Source organism: Callospermophilus lateralis, chromosome 2 (assembly GCF_048772815.1).
Source record: "Callospermophilus lateralis isolate mCalLat2 chromosome 2, mCalLat2.hap1, whole genome shotgun sequence".
NCBI lineage: Eukaryota > Metazoa > Chordata > Mammalia > Rodentia > Sciuridae > Callospermophilus > Callospermophilus lateralis.
This window is the reverse complement of record NC_135306.1, coordinates 50,595,330-50,616,970: the sequence shown is the minus strand read 5'-3', so window position 1 is coordinate 50,616,970 and position 21,641 is coordinate 50,595,330. Positions and strand designations below refer to the sequence as shown.

At 36.0% G+C, this 21,641-nt stretch overlaps 1 protein-coding gene across 1 annotated transcript in view; it reads left to right on the top strand.

The window, feature by feature from the left end:
• Positions 1-21,641, top strand: part of Adamtsl1 (ADAMTS like 1) — a 344,581-nt gene that overhangs the window by 146,343 nt on the left and 176,597 nt on the right. Inside the window, exons 7-9 of the mRNA XM_077108065.1 lie at positions 3,365-3,522; positions 13,529-13,640; positions 17,221-17,359. Of these exons, the coding sequence (XP_076964180.1) occupies positions 3,365-3,522; positions 13,529-13,640; positions 17,221-17,359 (409 nt within the window). The remainder of the gene's footprint in view (positions 1-3,364; positions 3,523-13,528; positions 13,641-17,220; positions 17,360-21,641) is intronic.

The following is a 21,641-nucleotide window of genomic DNA, read 5'->3' as shown; positions in this document are numbered from 1 at the left end:
GGGAGGTTTTGCCATTATTATTTATTTTTGTTCCAGAAAGTATTAAAACACAAGAGTACAAATCTCTCCACTCTATCAGAATATGATATTTTGTCTCTCTTTCGGCTGCCTGATGAGATGGCAGAAACCTCTGTGGTAATTACTGATAGCCACAGTCATACTGAAAAAATGCAAATAGATGGTCCTGATGAGAAACACGGGGGTTGGGCACATGCTTATGCTCTTCTTTCTCTTTATTCTATCTCAATCTTTTTTTTTAATCTCACCACTCCTTTCTTCTTCCTCTTTCCAACCCTTCCTTTCTCTCCTTCATTTTCCCCCTAATCTCATATTCCATTACTTAATCAATCCAGATAAACACAAAACTACCAAACAAACTGAAATCTCCTATGTATTAAACCAGGGCCCTTATATATTAGAATTCAGGATTAGAAGGTAATTAGAAACCCAAGGATCAAGTGATAGCTTTAGCCCTCCAAGGTTTGTGCAAAAATTGATCTCTAGTCATGCCAGAGCAGCAATGCACAGATTATTTTTTTTATTATTGCTTAGTTCGTTTTAGATGTACATCTGTAAATTACAAGCAGAAACTTATAGGCTATAAACAAAGGTGAAGGTGGGAGAGATTATGCTAACATTTTCTAAGAAATTTGATTTCATTTGAAGGTTTTCACCTCACTTGGTCCCTTGAGCCCTCTAATCTCTAATCTAATTGTTCTTGGATTCCCCCAAAGACATCCCTCATCTTCTCTCCTTCTCCTCTCCCACACGTCTATGAAACCAATTTAAATAGCAAGTATTATTTTTTAGCAATTAGATTATAATGAAAACATGCTATAAAGATCAACAAGAGGAAGAGAATCAGAACCTGTGAAAGTTAATATAGCATACTCTAGTCTTCAAAAATAAAAATAAATATTTTTCATCAAAAACGTAGGATATGAAGGGTCCTGTAAAACAAAAGAATAAGTGAGGTACAGTTTAGGCAAAATGAAAAAGCACTGATAAGTCACCTTATATTGATCCAAATTATTTTCTAATTCTGAACAGTCTTGTAAAAGATAGCATTCATATGCCAAAGATAATATATGCATGTATAGTATTACCAGTCAAATGATTTGTTTTTCCCCTTGAGAACTGGACAGAGCTAACTGATGGTGTAACAACCCCACTCAGAAACAGTATTTTTGTCAGCAGTAACAGAGACAGAAATAAAATATTCAGTCTGAGATTACTATTAAGTGGGGGAATGACTCCTCATTGCAGAAAAAGATTTAAAAGAAAAATTGATTTTTATAAATATATTAGTCTCCCAAGTTTCCTGATTACATAATCACCAAGAAATTGAAGAATTGTCCTTATTTGGTTTAATTGATTTGCAGATGTGATAGGTAAAGACTGAAATGATATTCATAAATGATGAAAAGCAATATATGGTCTGTTTTTTTTTTTCCACCCAACACACATACTGTTGGCAAATGTAGCTGTTTTGTTTTGTTTTGTTCTGTTGCTGTTGTTGTTTTGCATTTGGCATGTATTTCAGAAGAATGAAAGTGGAAGTGATTCCTGTTTCTCCTGTAGCCCTTTTGCCCTTCATTCCCAGAAGCTGGTTCAGTATGGGACTAACCTTAAATATTTAGTGCCAGATCAGAATACTAGGTGATCTTGTTCAGCCCCAGCTCATCTTTAATCAAAAGTACATCGAGAAGAACAGCTGGGAGACCTCTTCATAAAATTGAATCTGATGTTCAGATCCAGGCCTACACCTCCAGGATTTTTCCAAAACTATGTTAATTCATGTTCTGGAGCTATTTCTGCAAATGCACGTAAGGCAGCTTGAGGAATAAAGGCTGGAGGAAGGAGATTCAGCACTGCGGCTTTCCTCTTTTGATGATAAATATGATTCCCGAATCCAGCATCCCCTTGAGGTTCTCCTGTGGGGCCCTGTGTCCTGTGGGGTTCTCTCCATCCTGGGGCAGAATGGTAAAGCCTGACATATCCCATGAGAAGGGCTCCACAAATGTCATCAGAGGGTCACTGTGCATTTAGTTGAATACCAACATTTTCCATCTTTGGTATTCCTTAGAGTAGAGAACTTGAGGTAATCTGAGTCTCAAATAATAAAGTACAAAATACTTAAGGTACTTGAGTACCTCCAGAGACCTTAAAATTGTTTTTAACACAGAACCCCAATCATTAATCAGATAAGAATAGAGCCCTTCTGACGGAAGCTGTGGTAGGAAGCCTGGAGCGCCACACAACCCTTCTGTCTTTCTGCTGAACAGGCACTGCCAAGACCAAAGGTTTTGTGTAAGTTTTAGAAACCATTAGACTTAATCCATCTATTTTTCCTCATCTCCCAGACAATTTCTGTAGATCCCCTTTCAGTCACAGGAGAACATAGTCTTCTCTGGCATACACATCATAAGCCATATCGTCCCAGCATGCTCTGATTTCCTACAACAAATGATGTTTCATAGACTCTTGTCATTGACAAAATTCAGATTTAAATGCTGCAGGAATCAAGTTTTCTTTTTGTATCAAGTACTTATAAAATACTACATATGTGTATAACATTGAGTTAGTTATCAAAATTAATTTTTGAAAGAGAAAAGGTAAAAAAGAATAGGCCCTGTCTTTAAGCCACTACAGTTTTGGTTTTTGGTACCAGGGATTGAACCTGCTTAACTGCTGAAACACATCCCCAGCCCGTTTTATTTATTTATTTTTTTAAATTTTTGACACAGGGTCTTGCTAAGTTGCTTAGGGCCTCACTAAGTTGCTAACGCTGGCTTTGAACTTATGATCCTCCTGCCTCAGCCTCCAGAGCTGCTGGGATTGCAGGTGTGCACTACTGTACCCGGTCACTATAGTTTCTTCATCCTGAGCAATAGCATCTGTGAATTAGCAACCAGAAAAAATTTTTTTGTAAATCTCAAGTTAATGCCTAAATATAAACCCTCATGGATGCTGAGGCAACTCTGAGATGCACCTGGGCTCTCATAGGACAAAAAGAAAAGTGAAGGATAGCCCAAACTGAGGGCCATCCAAACAGAAATCACTGAGATGTGTATGGGAGATGGTTTAATCAAAGAAAAAGGGTTGCTGTAGATTGGTGTTTCCACAGGAGGTCATCTGAGCAAATCAAACTTTTTTGTGACAGGAGCCTTGAATGCTTGGCTAATGAGTTTTAAAATAATTTTATTTGTAGCATAAATTCCTATGTGATCCAGAAATGCCTATATATTTTATTTATATCACAATTTACATAGCTCAAAACTTTGTTACATGAACTGTGCTTACATGTGGTCTATGGTAGCCCCGGGAACATCTCTTTTTCCTCTTCATGTGTCTGATTACATAGATTTGGAAACCAAAACCCTCCAAGGGGCTAAAGGTGAAAACAGCCTCAGCTCTACAGGCACATTTCTCGTGGACAATTCTACTGTGGACTTCCAGAAATTTCCAGACAAAGAGATTCTGAGAATGGCTGGACCACTGACAGCAGATTTCATCGTCAAGGTGAGCCCACTTAGGTATCTTATTTTCAAGCTACATCCAAACTGATGGTACTTACTATCTCCCAAGGAGAGATTACACATTAAGTTTTGATATATATTTGAAAAGGCTATTTGTTATCCAGGAAATATTTAATTCAAAGTTATTGAGCAGGCTACATCTTAGACTTAATAAGAATATATTATTTTTAGGAATATCTTTATTCATATATACATGCACATACATATATACCTACATACCCAATATACATACACATACACTCATGCATATATGTGTGTATATGTCACTATATATGTGTGTGTATGTATGTATTTATAAACATATTTATATATATAAATATATGTTATTGATTAAAATGACCCCACCTAAGAAGCCAGGATATCATTGGTTGGGGGATATAAACTTTCTAAACAATTAGGATAGAGTCATTGCCTCATAGAGTATCCTCAGATTATCCCAGATATAGGTTTGGTCCACTAATCATGCTTGCAATGGCAAGTTCTGTTTTCTCTTTTCCTGGCAATAAGACTAACTTGTTTCCTTCTATCAGAGCTTCCCTACTCTTCAAGGTAATATAAAACACATTGCTGGAAGCAACATACACATTCTGTTGGAAAAATGCACACACTGGGAGAACGTTTGGGAATCACAATAAAATAAAACATATTTTTTGCTTCAATAGGTCAGGAGGACCTGAAGGATTTCAGCTGTAAAGCTGTAAAACTTGTAATGTGTCCAGGACTCCATAAATTTTTTTTCATCATGGGACTTGGAGCCAGAGGACATTTGATTTAAGCTAAGACTTGATGACCCCATGGCAGCTGAAAGTAAAAATGCATATAGGAAAATGTGATAGGCAGTGAGGCTGGAATGGAAGAAGGGTTGCAGAATTCTGTCCTCTGTGCCTAAATGCATGGTAGCTCTTTTTAATCTAGTCCAGATGCCAACCACATGGACATGGACAAGAAGCTACAAACCATTAGAGATAGCTCACAATAGGCATTATATTGTAGGAATTAAATAATTTCTGTTAAGTAAGCAAATTCAGAAAAGAAATGAGATATGTCTTTACTCTTGGAAGTCCTTAGAGTATGTTGAATAGATCATTTATACCATAGTAATTTCCCCAATGGCCTTGCAAGGGTTCATCTAGAATTGAATTCAAATAATATCATACCTTCTTTAATAGTTCATAGCACTGTCAAATACATTTCATCTATCTAGTTGTCTTCTGTGCACTACTACTTGGATACCCTATAGGCCCAATGAGCTCAACATATTTAAAATTGAACTTGTCTAGCTTTTATAGATAAGAAGTGCATCATCTACCTAGGCAAGTCAGAAACCTTTGATTCACTCTGATATTGCCTTCTCTTAAACCAAACACTAAACTTTGCCTGGTTTGCCTCTATGCCATCTCTCAGGATTTTTTTTTTTCTTCTCCATCCTTGCTGTCTCTGTCTTACATAGTCAGGCCTTCCCATTTTCTCACTTGAGCTAATATCATGGACTCTGAATAGTTTTTCAGCCTCTGATCCATCATCTATGTTGCCTTCCGAATGAGTTTTTGAAGTCATAATTCCACATTTCATAATCCTTCATAGTCTGTCACCACTACTCAGTGCTCTGAACTTAAAATGCAAATGCATAGCATAGTATCTATGGGTACTATCTAGTATCTGGATTCTGTCTACCTTTCCAGCCTCACCTTTAATGTTGCCCTGTTTTGGCCAGTGAATGACTTCATGCCCTCACACCTTCCTTCTCACAACTCAGTGGCTTTGTAAAGTGCAGTGTTTTCTTCCCGGAATGCTCTCCTTTTTTTCTTGCATTCTCTTCAGTAACTCCTGTTTGTTCTTTGATTTCTTCTTCCAGAAGTATTCCAGAACTTCATCCCAAATTTCTGTTTGCATTGGGTTTCTGTATTTGTATTCATATCTCCATAAGAAGAGACTAGTGAGCTTGAGCAAGTGCTGGGTGGATAAGGAATTTTGCACAAAGCAATTGTTTGAGAAGAGCAGATGCTGACATCTGTTTTACCCACCAGAAAACTTAGCTTCAGGGAAGTTGAATGACACCTAAGCTTACTCCCATGGTAAACCAGGACTAGAAATCACATCTCTTTTCTTCCAGCCCAGAGCTCTTTTCAGTATTCTATGTTGCTTCAGTGTTTTATTATTTCCTCTTAAGAGTTCACTAGAAAACATCAGGAATCAAATAAATGTAACCTTATTTAAAGATAAATTATGTAAAATTAAAGTGAATTTACATGTTTGGAAAAGTGCCAGATAATTTCAGAAAATATAGAAGAAAAATACCTTTTTTCCAATGATTTGTCATGAAATAACTTTTTTTCTCCAATTTTCCTCATGAAAATTAGCCTTTGATTAGCCTTTGATTTATAATTTTCCACAATTCATTATTAAAAATTATGTAATAGTATGTAATTTGGCTTTTAATGTAATTCAAAATTTAGTCTCTTCTGCATTATATATTTTTTATTAATCAGATACCCTTTATAAATTTAAAAGGCAGTGTATCTAATTCTTAAGCCAATTCCACATTACTAAACTTCATTAAAAAGAATCTCTTCTCTATAATCAGCAGCATTCCATGTGTATATGTATTTTCTTTATCTATTAATCTATTGATAGACACTTAGATTGATCACATTTCTGCCAGTGTAAATGATGCTGTAATAAACATGGGCATGCAGATGTTTCTTCAATTAGCTGATTTCATTTTCCTTTAGATGTATACCCAGGAGTGGGATTGTTGAAGCATATGATAGTTCTACTTTTAATTTTTTTGAGGAACCCCCATATTGTTTTTAAATAGTAAGACCACTTTACATCCTCACCAACAGTATGAGAGTTCTCTTTTCTATACATTGCTGCTGACACTTATCTTTTGTCTCTTCTATAATAGCAACCATTCTAACAGACTTGAGGTGACACTCATAGCAGTTTTGATTGCATTTCCCTGATGAACTCATGATGTTGAGAATTTTTTCATATACCTGTTGGCCATTTGCTTATCTTCTTTTGAGAATTATATATTCAAACCACTTGTCAATTTTTATTTTATTTATTTTATTTTTTTGGTACAGAGATTGAGCCCAGGGGTACTTAGCCACTGAACCACATCCTAGCCCTTTTAATTTTTTTATTTTTCTCTTAAAGGGTCTCAGGTCTCCTGAGTCACTGGGATTTAGGTGTGCACCACTGTGCCTGGTTTTGGTGATTGTTTCCTTTTTTGGTGGGGGAGGGGACCAGGGATTGACCTCAGAGGCACTTGACAACTGAGCCATATCCCCAGCTCTATTTTATATTTTATTTAGAGACAGGGTTTCAGTTGCTTAGCACCTCACTTTTGCTGAGGCTGGCTTTGAACTCACTATCCTCCTGCCTCAGCCACCTGAGCCACTGGGATTACAGGTGTACACTACAGCATCCAGATATTGATTGTTTCTTTTGCAGTATAAAAACTTTTTCATTTGAGGTAATCCCATGTTTTATGTTTTTGCTTTTTTGCCTTTGCTTTGGGGGTCATATCCAAAAAATCATTGTTCAGATCAAGGTTGTAAAGCATTTCTCAATGTTTTCTTCTAGTATTTTTATAGTTTCAGGACCTACATTTTAGGTCCTAACTTTTGTGTATGGGTGTGAGTTGATTTTTGTGAAGAGTGTGAGATAAGGGTCGAATTTCATTCTTCTGCCTACAGATATCCAGTTGTCCAGACACCATTTATTAAAGAGACTCCTTTCCCCATTGTGTGTTCTTGGCAACTTTATCAAATATCAATTGACTATAAGGCCTAGATGAATTTCTGAATTCTCTATTCTGTATCTTTGTTCTGTCTTTATGCAAATCCCATGCTGGCATGATTACCATAGGTTTGTAGTAGATTTTGAAGATAGAGTTATGTCTCCATTGTTGATTTTGGATTAAGACTGCTTAGGCCATTCAGGGTTAAATAGCAAATAGTACAAGTGTTCCTTCTTCTCTCTATTCTTGCCAACACTTTTTTCTTTTATTTCTGTAAAAATATCATTGGACAGAAATTAGGTTGAAGATCACTTTAGGTAGTATGGACATTTTAATGATATTAATTCTTTCAATCCATAAACATGGGATATTGTTTCATTTTTCTCTCTTGCTCAATTTCTTTCTTTGGTGTTTTGGTTTTCAGTGTATAGACATTTCACCTCCTTGGTTAAATTTATTCCTAGCTTTTTTTCTTTTTAGTAACTATTATAAAAGGGAAATTTTTATTTGTTTTTTGAATAGTTTGTTTTTAGTGTATAGAAATACAATTGATTTTTGTATGTCAAATTTGTATCCCTCAACTTGACTGGATTAATTTATTAATTTGCATAGTGTTTTTAGTGGATGCATTATGTATTATATTAAGTTGTATTCTCTTTTTAAATAAGATTCCCAGGAATTATAAAGGGCCATTTGTCAATCTCTTCATGGAACTTTATTGCCAAAATACCATTTATGATTTTTTAAAAGGAAATGACTTTTTTTGGCATAAAAGGGAGATTTCCTCACAACAAAGGAATTGTTACTTATTGCTATCGGTTCCAAAAGAATGTTTTAGGATCTCCTTTTCCAACCACCTTTAAATCTTTCTCATCTTGCTTCCTATGGGAGCATTTCTTCCAAAAATTTAAACTTGATACATTGACTGAGCAAACAGTTTTGGCAATACCAGTGAGGTGTGGTAGAATAGATAAGCACTCCAGAATTTAATATATCCTGCTGCTTACCGAGTGTGTGACCTTGAGCATGTTGGTTTACTTTCTTGAGCCTGTTTACTCATTTATAAGATGGTAATATAATACTGCTTCCTTCCAATAGAGCCCTTGTTAGGGATTAAGTGAGATAATATGTATAAAAGTAGATAGAATCAAATTACTTCCTTCCTGTCTTTTTGAAATACTTTAACCTCCAGTCAAATCGATCACAATATCCTCTCTACACAATAGCAGAAAGTGACTTCTCTGAAGATGATCAAAGATTCATCTATTTACAACTGGCTTTCTCAGGAACCATTTGGCAGATATAGCCATTTTAATATAAATGGAAATGAAAGATGATTGGTTGTGACATCTATCAATTCATTAATCGTAGGGTGATCTGGCTATGGGCTGAATGACTGGCTGACCTAGTATCCCCTTCCTTTTTTTTTTGCCATACTCTGTGCATCTTTTCTGAAGCTGTAAATTCAATGAAATATAATGATCTTTCCTGGTAGAAGAGGGTCTTTGTCATTCAGAAGTCCTTCCTTCATTAGAACCTCCAACTTAGCTCTACTTGTGAAAACAGTCAAGATAATTTTGTATGAGTTCTAGTTTTGCCCACTTGAAAAACTGAGTCAGAAAACCAGATTAGAATATGATCAAAGTATATATCCTTCTTGTAAAAGAACTTTGATACTTAGGGATGATTGTCATATATGATATCTTCCCTCTCCTAGTTTACAATGTCATTTGGGAAGTAAAACACTGAATAGTGCTGAAGTAAAAAGGACAGGTGGTAAAAGCTACAGATATTCAGTTGTTCACTATGCCTTAAGGTGATTAGAAAGCATTCTGAGAAATGGGCAGCCTGTGAATCTTGAGTAGTATTGTAATAACCAATTTTTTCCTCCAGTGGAGGCTGAGCTTTGGCAAAATTTTAAGCCCTGATTGGTTTTGCCCTGCTATCCAGCCTGTTCCAGATGGTCTCCTCATACCATTTAACCTGTGCTCTTAAAGGGAAAAAATAATTGTCCTAAAGTGAGGGTTCTTGAGAGTAAAAGTTGAAATCAGTGGTAGGAAAGCAAAGAAGTAAAGGTAAGTAGTGATTTATTTTCCTACACAACTTTTACATGTAGTGATTCCTCCATTCAGGATTCCCCTTTTTGCTGATAGGTTCCAAGAGTTTAGAACTGAGATTCCGGGACCCTAGGTTTCTTTCTGGGTTTCACAGCAAGCTTCGAGATACAGAGCCAGAGAGCTGAGTACTTGCTTTTTTCCTGCTGAGTGCAGACCCCTCTGCAGTCCGCCTGCTGGCCTGCTCAACTCCTGTGCTTCCTCCATCTGAGCACTAGGATAGTCTTTCCAGGATCTGGTCTGCTCTGTTTTTCAGCATTTCCTTCCTGGCCCATCTTTTCCACCTTCTTAGTTCCTTACAAACTGCACATCTATTGCTCCCAAAGAGACATCTCTGGTCCACTATGCTATTGCCCAGGGTCCTGGGCAGCTTCAGCCATAACCAACACCTCTCTTGAGCTATAGGCCTATGGGCTGAACTGCAATATGTTTTTAACTGAGATCTAGAGTGCTAGGAGGACTAGAAAACTCTCTAAAAAAGCACAAAGGGGAAATCAAATACTCACAACTTTTATATCATTTTTACCTAATAATCTCTAACCTTAGTATGTCCAACCGCTAAAATTATCAGGTATTCCAAACAGTAGGTTAATAGAATCTATATTTCATCCCAGTAATAACTCGCATTTTTACAAGCCCTTTACAGTAGACTAAAACAGACCTGACTAGACTAGACCATCGGTGGCCCTGAGAGTACTGTCACCAAGTCAGCACTGAGGTCCCAGCTCAGATACACGGTAGTGGGTCACCTATGCTTCCCTTTGCCCGCCTGCTTTCATCAGAGCAGCGATTGAACTACAGCCATGGTGGATTAGGGGCACCCCTGCCACCTGCCTCCCTGGGGCAGAAATTTCTACAATATCAGTGAGAAAAAGCAATTTAGTTGGCTAACCAGAAGCTCACAAATTACCCTTTACTCAACAGAGAAGAAAAATGCTTTTGCTGACCTTTATCTGGGAAAGCCATCGTGTACCTGCTAATGTCCTCATGTGTTTATTTCTCCTTGGCTCCTTTGATTGAACTGGGCCACACACACACATTCCCACTGTCTTCCAGCTCTCCCTTGACAATGCAATCAATTGCTGTGGACGGGGGCCAGTTTTAGTCTTCTCATCTGCTTTTAGGTGAGATGTCATTACATTGCAGTAGAAACACTGAGACATTGTAATTATGAGAAAAGCTTGGTTCAGAACTTCTTTATTCTTATTAGCATAGGGAGGTCAAAATTACATATGCCAGATGTGTTCAGCTCCTTACACCAACATTCTAAGGTGTCAAACTGAAGCTTTCAGCGTACTCTTGAGAATTAGCACATGATGATTGAGGATTCAGAGTTTATGAAGGTGCAGAACTAATGATAACAAGGGGCCAAACAGGCCAGAATTAAGAAAACCAGAGGAAAGGAGCATGGCAAGCTCATTGACATGAATAATATTTGGCCGTCAGAGTTAGACATCAAATTGGCCTCACCTTTGTTATTTTAAGGATTTGTTTCTACTTTAAAATGAAAAATTAAGAAAATACTATGAAGACAGATGCAAGAATACAACTAAAGATAAATGTGTATGTATCATCACAATACCACTATGGAGACTGCATGAAACTATGAAAAGATTGGCAGCTTTAGAGCTATGTAGAACCATCTTGTTATTCCATAGCTGTGTGGCCTTCAATAAGTCACTGAAACTCTCTGAGCCTAATTTTTCCCATTACAACTTAAATATGGAAAATAACATAATACAGTTTTAAGGTTAGAATTAATGTAAATAAAATATACCTCACATGTGGTAGGCATACAGTAAGTGCTGCTTGTTACTGTTATTGTTACAGAAAGAATGTGATTATAGAGAAGGGGAAACCAGGAATGTTATCCATGTGGCCAAAATCAAGCAAGATTATGTGGCCAGCGATTCAGACACCTCCTGACTGGTTTTATCTATTTAAAATAAAGAGGTCCCAATCCAAGCCAGGTCACGCACACCCATAATTCCAGCAACTTGGGAGGCTGAGGCAGGAGATCACAAATTCAAGGCCAGCCTCCATGACTTAACTAGATCTTATCTCAAGATATAAAGGACTAGAGTTGCAGCTCAGTGGTAGATGGCCTCTGGGTTCAATCCTCAAAATAAATAAAGAGATCCTTTTGCATTTCTAATAAATAAAGAGATCCTTTTTCATTGCTAATCTCTTCAAATATAAGCATACAGCCTCAGAATTTATGGTTCTTTTTACAGAACTTACTAAGAGCAATATTCTTCCCAACCAGCTTATTTTCTTTCCTTCGACATGGTGTTTGCTAGCCCTCCCAGTAATACCAACACTCCTCCTCATCCCTTTCTTCCTCTTAGGCTTCTATTGGTAACCTCTAGGGAGCCAAAAAATTACTTGCTCCACCCTTTTGCCTTTTAACCAGACCAAAAGGCAAGCGCTGGCCCCAGAACGAGGCTTCTCCAAACTTGGTGATGTTCCATCCTCCTGGCTTTGGCTATAAAGAGATGTGATGCCCACCCCACCCCACCCCCACATACATTCTTAGGACTCAGTTTCTAGCATTGTGAAAGGGACTCATAGCAGGGAATAGTGTCTCTGGGATTAAATGAATTTTCTGATATTTTCATTTTTTTTCCAGGAGGCTGCAATAACTTTCCAAGTATGACAACCACACATGTCAAGAGAGCTAGGGGTTTTTGTGAGCTGAAAAAGAAAAACTTTCTAAAGAATGTTATTAATTCTATAATTCTATATCCCTAAGATACCCTTTTCTAGGTCCGCTGTTTTCATTTTAAAGAAGGGAATTGGATCACTGTCTATTCTAATTAGAGTGCTCCGTGAATCAGCTGCAGTATTCTATGAGATGATCAGTAGGTTTTCTTCCTCTTTTTTTTTTTTTTTTGCTCACTAGCAGTCCTAGGCATTCTGAGGAATATTTCCATATTCCCATCCAAACTCTAAAAGCTGACCTAGAGTTTGGCACTTACCAATTTTTCTTGGCCCTGTTTCTTCAGTATTCCTATTTCTCTTGCATCCTAGGTGTTTAGTCCACATGTCAAGATCAGTAGCAGAGAAGTGGGCTATCTTTAAAATAACCCAAGGGCAAGATCCATCAGTTTACCCTACATAAAAGGAGTTGGAACACTGAGAAAGCTTAGAAACGCTTAACAAAGACAGGCCGTGTGATTCAGCTGCACTTGATACTTCTTTATTTATAATGTAGTGGGAGTAAAGAGTGATCCTCTCAATTGTCCGTGGAACTCCCTTTAGTATAATAAATAGTCCAAGTCTTGCCCAACAGTCTAAATATCGTAGGGCGCGTCACTCTGTCTTCATGAGATTAATTGTTCATGTTAGGTACTTTTTCCTTCTCTTTCAGTTTGAGAATGTTTTCTCAACCTTATACTTTAAAGAGTCATTAAAGAATTCTTGCCTCACATTCCCCCTTTTAAAATAAGGAGTTGTAATTTCCATAAGCACCAATCTTATTTGAAAGTAATTGTTTTTATAATATAAATTGGGAATTTTAAAGTTTAGTTCTTAAACTATCTACATTTTAATTGCCTGGTTATCTGGGCTTGGGCCCAGGAATTTGCATTTTAGCAAGTTTCCAACTGGTGGCTTGTACATTTAAATATATGTCATCAAATTGATAAGAAGCCTCCTAAATGTGTCTGAATTAATTCTTGAGGTTTGTTTTTTGTTTTTTTGTTTTTTTCTTAACCACAGACATTATCTTTCATTTGGGGCAGTATCTGGCATTTATAATTTTCTTAGGACAAATTGTTTATTCCCCAGCCTGTTTTAAAATGCACATAATTTTACTTGGTATATATATAAATGCTGGCTTGAGATAACATGGTGGCAGAATCACAAATTGAGATGTTTGAGATGTTACTGTTACCACCCTTTATTTTTATGGCAATAGAACTGAGAAGGGAAGGATAGTGACCTAGGTAAGGGCCATTTGCTGGTTGTGTGATAAGATAAGCCAAGTTACCACTGCCACTTCTGTCCCAAGGCAGCTCCTCACATAGCCCAAGACCTTCAGTCCCCCCTCATCCAAAGTTGTTCTGGGATGCAGGAAGCACCACCCTGGCACGCTAGTTCTTCAATTTTCCTGTTGTCTCCTGCAGATCCGTGACTCAGGGCCCACAGATAGCACGGTCCAGTTCATCTTCTACCAGCCTATCATCCACCGGTGGAGGGAGACGGATTTCTTCCCCTGCTCAGCAACCTGTGGAGGAGGTAATAGTGTTGATTTAACCTAGAAACTGTGGGCTTCTGAGAGTAGCAGTTGACTATGATAAGAGTCAACTGCTTCTTCTGCATGGAAGAAATGGACTGTTGGGTGGACCCAATCCCTTATTCTCAATGGAGACAAATCCTGAAGCCCTCCTGTAGGGCAGACCTCAGTGGAGATGCCACACACACATCTCCTTCTGGAGATACCCATGAGAGGGAGCAGTCCCCACTTCTTTCCTTGATTTCATGGAAAGCCCACAATAATTTGGCAGCAGTGTTGTCCTAAGGCACTTCTGATTGAGTAGACGTCATTTATTCAGGGATCAAGTGAAGAGTGTTTGTCAAGGTGACTTGATTTGAAGAAATAGTCTATTACCAGAACAAAAATATTGCTGATGTAAGGTCAGTCATTTTTTGGCTCTACCCATTAAATGCATTAAATGCATTAAAAAAATGCCATGACTTTATATATTAATTAAAATGCATCTCTTCTGAAAACTCAGGAAGTAAATTGCTGTCTCTACTCTATCACATCTGAATCATGAATGGTATTTTGTGTTATGGGAAAATGTTTTGTTTTGTTTGTTTTTCTCTCCCATTTTCTGTTCTTTATACTTTGCCTGACTATATAATATTTGCTCTGAATTATTTTATAGTAATTTATGTTGTCATTTCCCTATAATAAATCAATTAGGTCATTTAAATCTTCCTACTATTGTAACATAATGAATAACTTCATTCTTAAATATTTTTCTTCTTTTAGATGATTTCCTTGGGATAAATGCTCAACAGTAAGGATATAGATAAAGGAGTTTCAGAAATTTGGGGGCTATTGGCATATATTACCAAACTCTTTTCTGAAAGGCAACAAGCAATATGTGAATATTTTGGATTAACTGCCAACTTTTATAGATTATCTTTTAAGTTTTCCATATATAATATATATATGGAGATATATATATATATATTTAAAAATTTGCATATCAAATAATTCTACCCTAGCTTCAAATGACTGACTTTAAATAGTTTATCAACATAAGCATCACTAAATTAGTTAGGCAAGAGATAAAAGAATGATACTACAAAATAGAGACAAGCAATAATTCAATTTTTTTGAGATAGTAAGAATATATGAGGTAGTTCACCTTTAACTGTCTCCATACATACCATGTGAACAAACCACTAGAAATATTGTTCTACAGAGCAGTGTTGGATTTTAGCTTAAAAGGAGTAAGTCAAAATGCCATCAAGTGCTTATATTCAATTGTTAAATAACTACTGATTCAACATTTTAAGCACTTCAATTGAATAGCTTTTGTGGTTGCTCTATCTATCCTGAATTGAAAATTGCTTTGTTTAAAAATAATATGTCAATTGCTTTGATGCTTCTTGGGGAGCCATTGTTTTGATATATTTATTAATAATTACCATAGAAAAGAGTTTCAAAGAAAGCAATCTAAGGAAATAATTTTTTTTCTTTCTAAACAAATACCATGCTTTATGAGAAAGAGCAATTCAATTATATGCACACTACACCAGGTTCACATAGAGCTGCTGTGAGGGTATAATTTCAATAACCTTGACAATAGCTCAGTATAAAATAAGGCAATCAGTGTTATATTCATATATACCCAACCCCTTTGGCCTAGTTTTGTTCACATTTAAGTGAAGAAACAGAACTCTAAGTGTTTTCAAATGTTTTCAGATATCAAATGCTTTGTTCAAAGGAAATCTTACTCAGGAAGCCCAGATAAAAGGAGAACTTCTCTCAGTGAAGCTGTGCAGGCTACAGAGACCTGCATTTTTCTTAGTTCACAGGCCAGTTTGAAAATTACAAAAGAAATGATCTCTAAGTTCTCTTCTCCACTTCTCACTCCAGATTCAAATGGTTGTTCATTTTGCCCAGTGTAAAGAATTTCTATTCCAAGATACTTGTGAAACTCCAGAAAACATAGTCATCTGACCATTCTGCTAAATGATTTCATTTTCATTCTAACTTTTCACTTCATATGCACTATAATATCTTCAAAGCATTGGGTGTAGGTTGGCATTTTATGGTTTTGAAAATCATAATCTCAGATTTATAATTTTATTGTTTGTACCCACATTTGCTACATGATAAATTCTGCCCTTGAGCATAAATTGTCAGGTATATAAATTATAATGTGTTTACCTTGTCATAAAATTAGCTGCTTTGGAGTGCAATGGATTTGAAAAATAAAAGTACGTTTACTCATCTAAAATATCATTTTGCTACTTGATTTTCTTATAAAGCAAAAAGTGTGGTGGAACATGTGTTCTTACCCATTGCTTTCATTACTTTCCATGCTTTTCATCTTTCCAATAGAATTTTAAAAGGTCTTTTTTTAGGTCCTTAATGAACAATTAATTTTTGTGGGTGGTCTGAGAACACTGCCTCAAGCCAGGAAATCTGGCTTAAAAGTCTCCTTCTGATTTCCTAAAATCTTTTGCAAGTCCCTTAACAATTTAAATGTTGCTTCCTGATACATGTTTAGCAATAACGGGACTCAACTACTGACCAAGGAGGATATACTTGAAGGGTTGATTAGGGTTAGAATGATATGAATATTTTTTTTAAGTCTGTGTACATTTATTTTTCACCCCAGGATCTAAGTCTTGATCGCCACCCATGAGAGATGCACAGGACATTACAAGGCAGGTAGAAAAGATAACACATGATAATAAAACTATTACTCAGCAACTTTTAAAAAGAGGCTTCTCCACAATGATTTCCACGGCTATATATAATTATAATGTACCAATAAAATGTTATTTAAAAAGAGGCTTCTCTAAACAGTGCAGATAGAGACTAAGAAATAAGGGCTAGAGACTTAATTTAAAGAGAAATGGCAACCGATTTTGGAGAAGGCAAAAATTAAACAGGGAGAGAATTTTCATTTGATTGTCTTTTTTTTTTTTTTTTTTTTTTTTGTAGTTCTGTAAAGAAACAGGTTAATGGTGGCTATTGTAGGGATCTTAATTGTCCACTTACTCAGCTCAACCCATTCAGGTTGAATTTAGGCAAAAATTGTGTTCCCTGGCACCTGGCAGAATCTGACCCTATGCTATGCTCCATTGAACCCCATGGTCCAAGGGGCAGGAGATGTTGAGATATATTTTATTTATTTATGTAAGCGTTTATTTTTTCTGGTGTTATAGGTACTAGAGGGGCAGTTAGACATCCTTGCATAAGATTGGTAAATAAATACCAATGATGTTTTTTGGATATAAAAGTCTATGTTTAATTTTTTTTTATTATACAAAAGAAATAAAAGGAATAGTTCTTCTCCTTTTATAGAGCCTTATAATCTGACTATGCCCTCATGTAATTCAAGCTCTGTAATATAATTTAATTATTACAGTGAGTGGATTACTTGAAGAAAAAAAAAGTATTTAAGGCCTGCAAAAATTAATGAGCCTTCCAATTATGTGTCTTTTTTCCTGGAAATGACTGGGGCATTGGGGAATAATTTCCACTAATGTGAGAAGGCCAAAACACATAAAGCAATACATTGCCTTGGTATGTGCCTTTAAATTTGCCTGGTTGGTTTGATCCTTGCAGGTTACCAGCTGACATCGGCTGAGTGTTATGATCTCCGGAGCAACCGCGTGGTTGCGGATCAGTACTGTCACTATTACCCAGAGAACATCAAACCCAAACCCAAGCTTCAGGAGTGTAACTTGGATCCTTGTCCAGCCAGGTCAGTCATATTTACTAGTTTATTTATCATAAACATAAATCAAGTCCCAAGTAAGCTTCTCAAATTCAAATGAAGTTTTAAATCAAAAATAAAATGACCAGTGCTGCTATCCAGTGTCCCTTTCTAGTTTGTGTCATTAGTCCCTGTGCTCCTGCTCCTGTTGCTGTGTGAAGTCATCTCAGGGTCTGTGGACTTTTCCTTTTGTAAGGTAGTAGGTGAAGCACTCTTCCGAGTCGATCTCTTCTGACTTCTTTTCATTCCAATTCCTTGTTCCTCAGACAAGATCCAGGCCAATGAACAATTTGATGTTCTTAACCAATGTGCTGGCACAATGCTGTCAGGATCTTTCTGTTTTCTCTCTGTCCCTGATCAGGGACATGATCATTACAGACCATGTTTCAGGGTCATAGCTGGCTCCTTCTCACCTGTAGGTAGGTGGTCCACACTGATTAATTAGAATCAGAACCCGCCTTAGAAGAGTTCTGCTACCTTTGAACAAATTCAGCCTTTGCTAAATGGAAAGCAGGACATATTTCCAAGGTCATATTTTTTTAAAAGTCTTTTTAATTAGAAGCTTTAAGTATTTTAACACTTAACACTTTCACACATCATTGTTTGCTTTTTTGGAAACCCCAATTGGCCTTCAGATTATTTTCTGGATCAAGATTCAGCCTGGCCAATAAAACAACTCAAATGATGAGTAATCATGGAAGGGCAGGTCAAGAATCTTGTCATGATAGTGCATTTGCCTTAACACCTGCAACTCTTTCTAGGGAGTCTCTTTAGTAATAGTTCATTCATGCTTGATTAATTAGAGAGGACATAGAAAATTCTTCCCTACGAAAGTAATTCAGAACACCAAAAGGTGAAATATCCTTATCCAAACTCCCTGGATTTCCAGAGAAACACTGCAATGTAAATTTTTAAATTGGAGTTTACTAATCATAATGCATACAAAGAAAACTTTGAATAGTTACTAGTACATGAACAATGCCAATGCAAAATCACTCTATCTTGGGGCTGTAAGTAATATGGTTTTATTTTCTGCTGTTAACTTTTTAAAGGTTATGTTCTTATCATCTTTCTACCTTATGTTCGTGAATTCTGAATTCTCTAAGTGACAAGAAATTGCTATTACTAATTAACTTGTAGGAACCATATTATCTGCCTCATAAAAGTGAACTCGTTAAAGAAACAGAAAGAATAGATATTTTATAATTTAGGTGAAGTTTAATTTAGTTTCATATTACACCAGAATATTATATATTAAAAGTTGAATATGATATAAAACTAAATTAGGTGTTAAAATTTGCTTTGATTTCTTTATTTTGGAAATAGTCAAGCATTTGATATATTTTTAGCTATGAGAATTATAACCCATGCAATTGAAGCTTATGTAAAAATTGTCCTATTAAAAAATTTTTATCCATACCTGTATAGGAAGACTAGTGTGTAAAAAGCATATTTATCTCAATTTAGACAGGCCAACTCAGCCATAGACAGACATTGGAAGTCTCATCAACACATTTCCATTAAAATTCATATGTATATTTCTAGGAGAAATGAAGAATTAATTCTCTTCTATTACATAAAGTTTTCCCCACTAGGTAAAAAAACTTCAGTGAAGAAATGACCACAGAAAAAAATTGTGAATTAAAAGCATTTTGTTAAGAATTTGAAGAGAAATCTTTATAACCAGAAAAAAATGCACTCATTCTTTCTGGCATCTGATTTTTACCCACTCTTCTCTGTGGGATGAACATTTTTGGCCCATTTCTTATTACCCAAAAGCAAAAGGGTACATTGGAAGACGTCTGCATGTACAATTTATGCTTTTCCTTTTGTTATTTTAAAACATCTAATACAGCACATGTATAAATGTTGGGACAGGTGGCTACTTAAAAAGAAGTAGTAGAAAGAAAAGTGAGAAAAGGAAAATGAAAAAGTAAGTCATAGGCAAATGTCAGGAAGCCACTTTTTTTACTGAAGAAGTAATTAGACAAAGCTGTAAAAATTAAGACTTACCAGTGGGAGAGGCTGAAAGGAAAACTGCTTTGGGAAATGGAAATATACTACCCTGGGGTTGAGGTACTTTAAGAATTGCTATGGAATTAATGGAGCTCTTCTGCATACCTGAAGTGAAGGAAGGGTCTGGGAAAAGTAGATAGAAGAGACTCTTTAATAGATCTACTCTGGATGGAGAGAATTAAACCCTCAAAGAACTGTTTGCTAACTACAGGCTCAACTGTCTGATGGTAAAATCAAGGGAGACACAATGACATTAAAACCAACATTTTTGTGTCCAAAATTAGAAACTCTCAAAAGAAAAAGCATAGACATTCTTAGTACAAAGCTCCATATTTTGCAACTTTATGAAAATTTTATTATTGAGATATTTGCTCATTTTCTATGCATACTGAGATGTTTGGTCTCTTCTAGTATTTAGAAGGAAATGCTATTCAGAGAGCCAAGCTTATTCTCTCTCAAGACCAAGAAGTATTATGAACAGCAAAAAATGACATTAAGTAATTAAGTTTACAACTTTAGTTTTACATCACTTTACCCTTCTGGACTTCAGTTTTCTTACCCACAAGTTGGGAGTGAAAGGGAAAGAGTTGTTTGATACATTCAACTATTGGTTTTTCAAACACTGCCCACAGAACCTGTTCTGTTGTTTCATAGTGTTGCTTCATTAAGTTCATTTTATGTATTTTAAAATAATAATTCACAAAAGATAAGTTCAAACATACTGAACAACTGATTTTCACTGATTTAAACTGTTAAATTGTAAAAAAAAAAAAATCTTAATAGCAATTGGAAAAATATTCTAGCAAAGTAAATTCTTTTTGTTCTCATTAAGTTCTTCCATTATTTCTGTTTCATTACAAAATTACATATTCTAAGATTGCAAAAGGAGCTGTAAAAACTGTTACTGTTAGCAACCACTTCTCTGTGGTGATAATAATAATCTCCTTATTATATACCTCTAAAACCAAAAGAAAGCAGAAATAAACTGTTTATGAACATCAGTAGCATATCCCTGATTTCACTTTTTGTGTTTACCAAAATAGCTTCGTAGTTCTCATTATTTTGCTTTATAATAAGTAAAAGTTGTATTTTAAACCATTTATCAAATTTTATTAGTACATACCATTGGTGTCAGGTTTCCATACTGTGGTCTTATGCATAACATAAAGCCTTTCAATAACAGAATGCCAAAATGTTTTTTAAATAACTGCTTGTTCTTGTGTCCATGGCCCCTTCTAACCTCAAACTGAATATTCATTAAGTTTGTTAAGTATCAGTCAATATTTTAGTTTTAGGAAGTTCACAAATCTCTTAAATATATGAACAACTGGGAATTGTCCTAAGTCATAGAGATCTGAGATAGGCACAGATCACGTTGGCATGAAGAGTCTCTAGAATAAATAGAGGCATCTCTCCATCTTTCCATCTTACCATTTGTCAGGTTTGGTTTGGGTTCTCATTCTCCTCCTTTTTTCTTTGCTTTTCCATCTTGGGTTTTTTTGTTTTTGTTTTTGCTTTTTGTTGTTGTGGTTGTTCCTTTCTCTGCCCCAATTATTTCCCTTTCTTACACTTACCCATGACATCCAACAGCTGCCATGGTTATAATTCAGTCCATCCATTGATTCTTGAGGTGAAAGAGATGATTGACATCTGGCCTGTTCTTATCAAAATAACTTTTATGTTTTCCTGGCTTTTTTCTGATTCTCAATGCTAACTTGGAAACACTGATGAGTTAAAAGGCTATAATAAAAACAATAGAACTCGCTAATAATCATAAATAGCCATGTTAGTTCTTTTGCTGTTTCTTTCCAGTCTTATCTCTAGCTCATACTCCACATAATAGACACCTGAATCCCAAGATTTTGATTAATGTTTCCACTCTTTGACAGGTAAGCTGGAATGGCCATGACATGTCACAACTTGACCTTTTTCTGAGGCAGGGATTTGAGTCAGCTGCCCTGCGAGACCAACACTGAGCTTAGCTAGCTGCCCAGGAGTTTCATCCCAAGGGGACTTTGTGGCTCTTTGCTGGTGACATTTATGCAGTTATTTTTATGAAGTGATAAAAATACTTAGTTTCCTAGCCAAAAGTAGTCTTGAAAAGGAAGCCAATACTCGAGGCTTATAAGGGAAGTAAAGAGAAAATGAAGTATAAAGATTTAATGACTTTTAGCTAAAATTACTAATACTTTTTCATTGGCAACCCAGAGCTATGACATCACTAAGGCTGTCATACTCTCTATGCATTCTTATC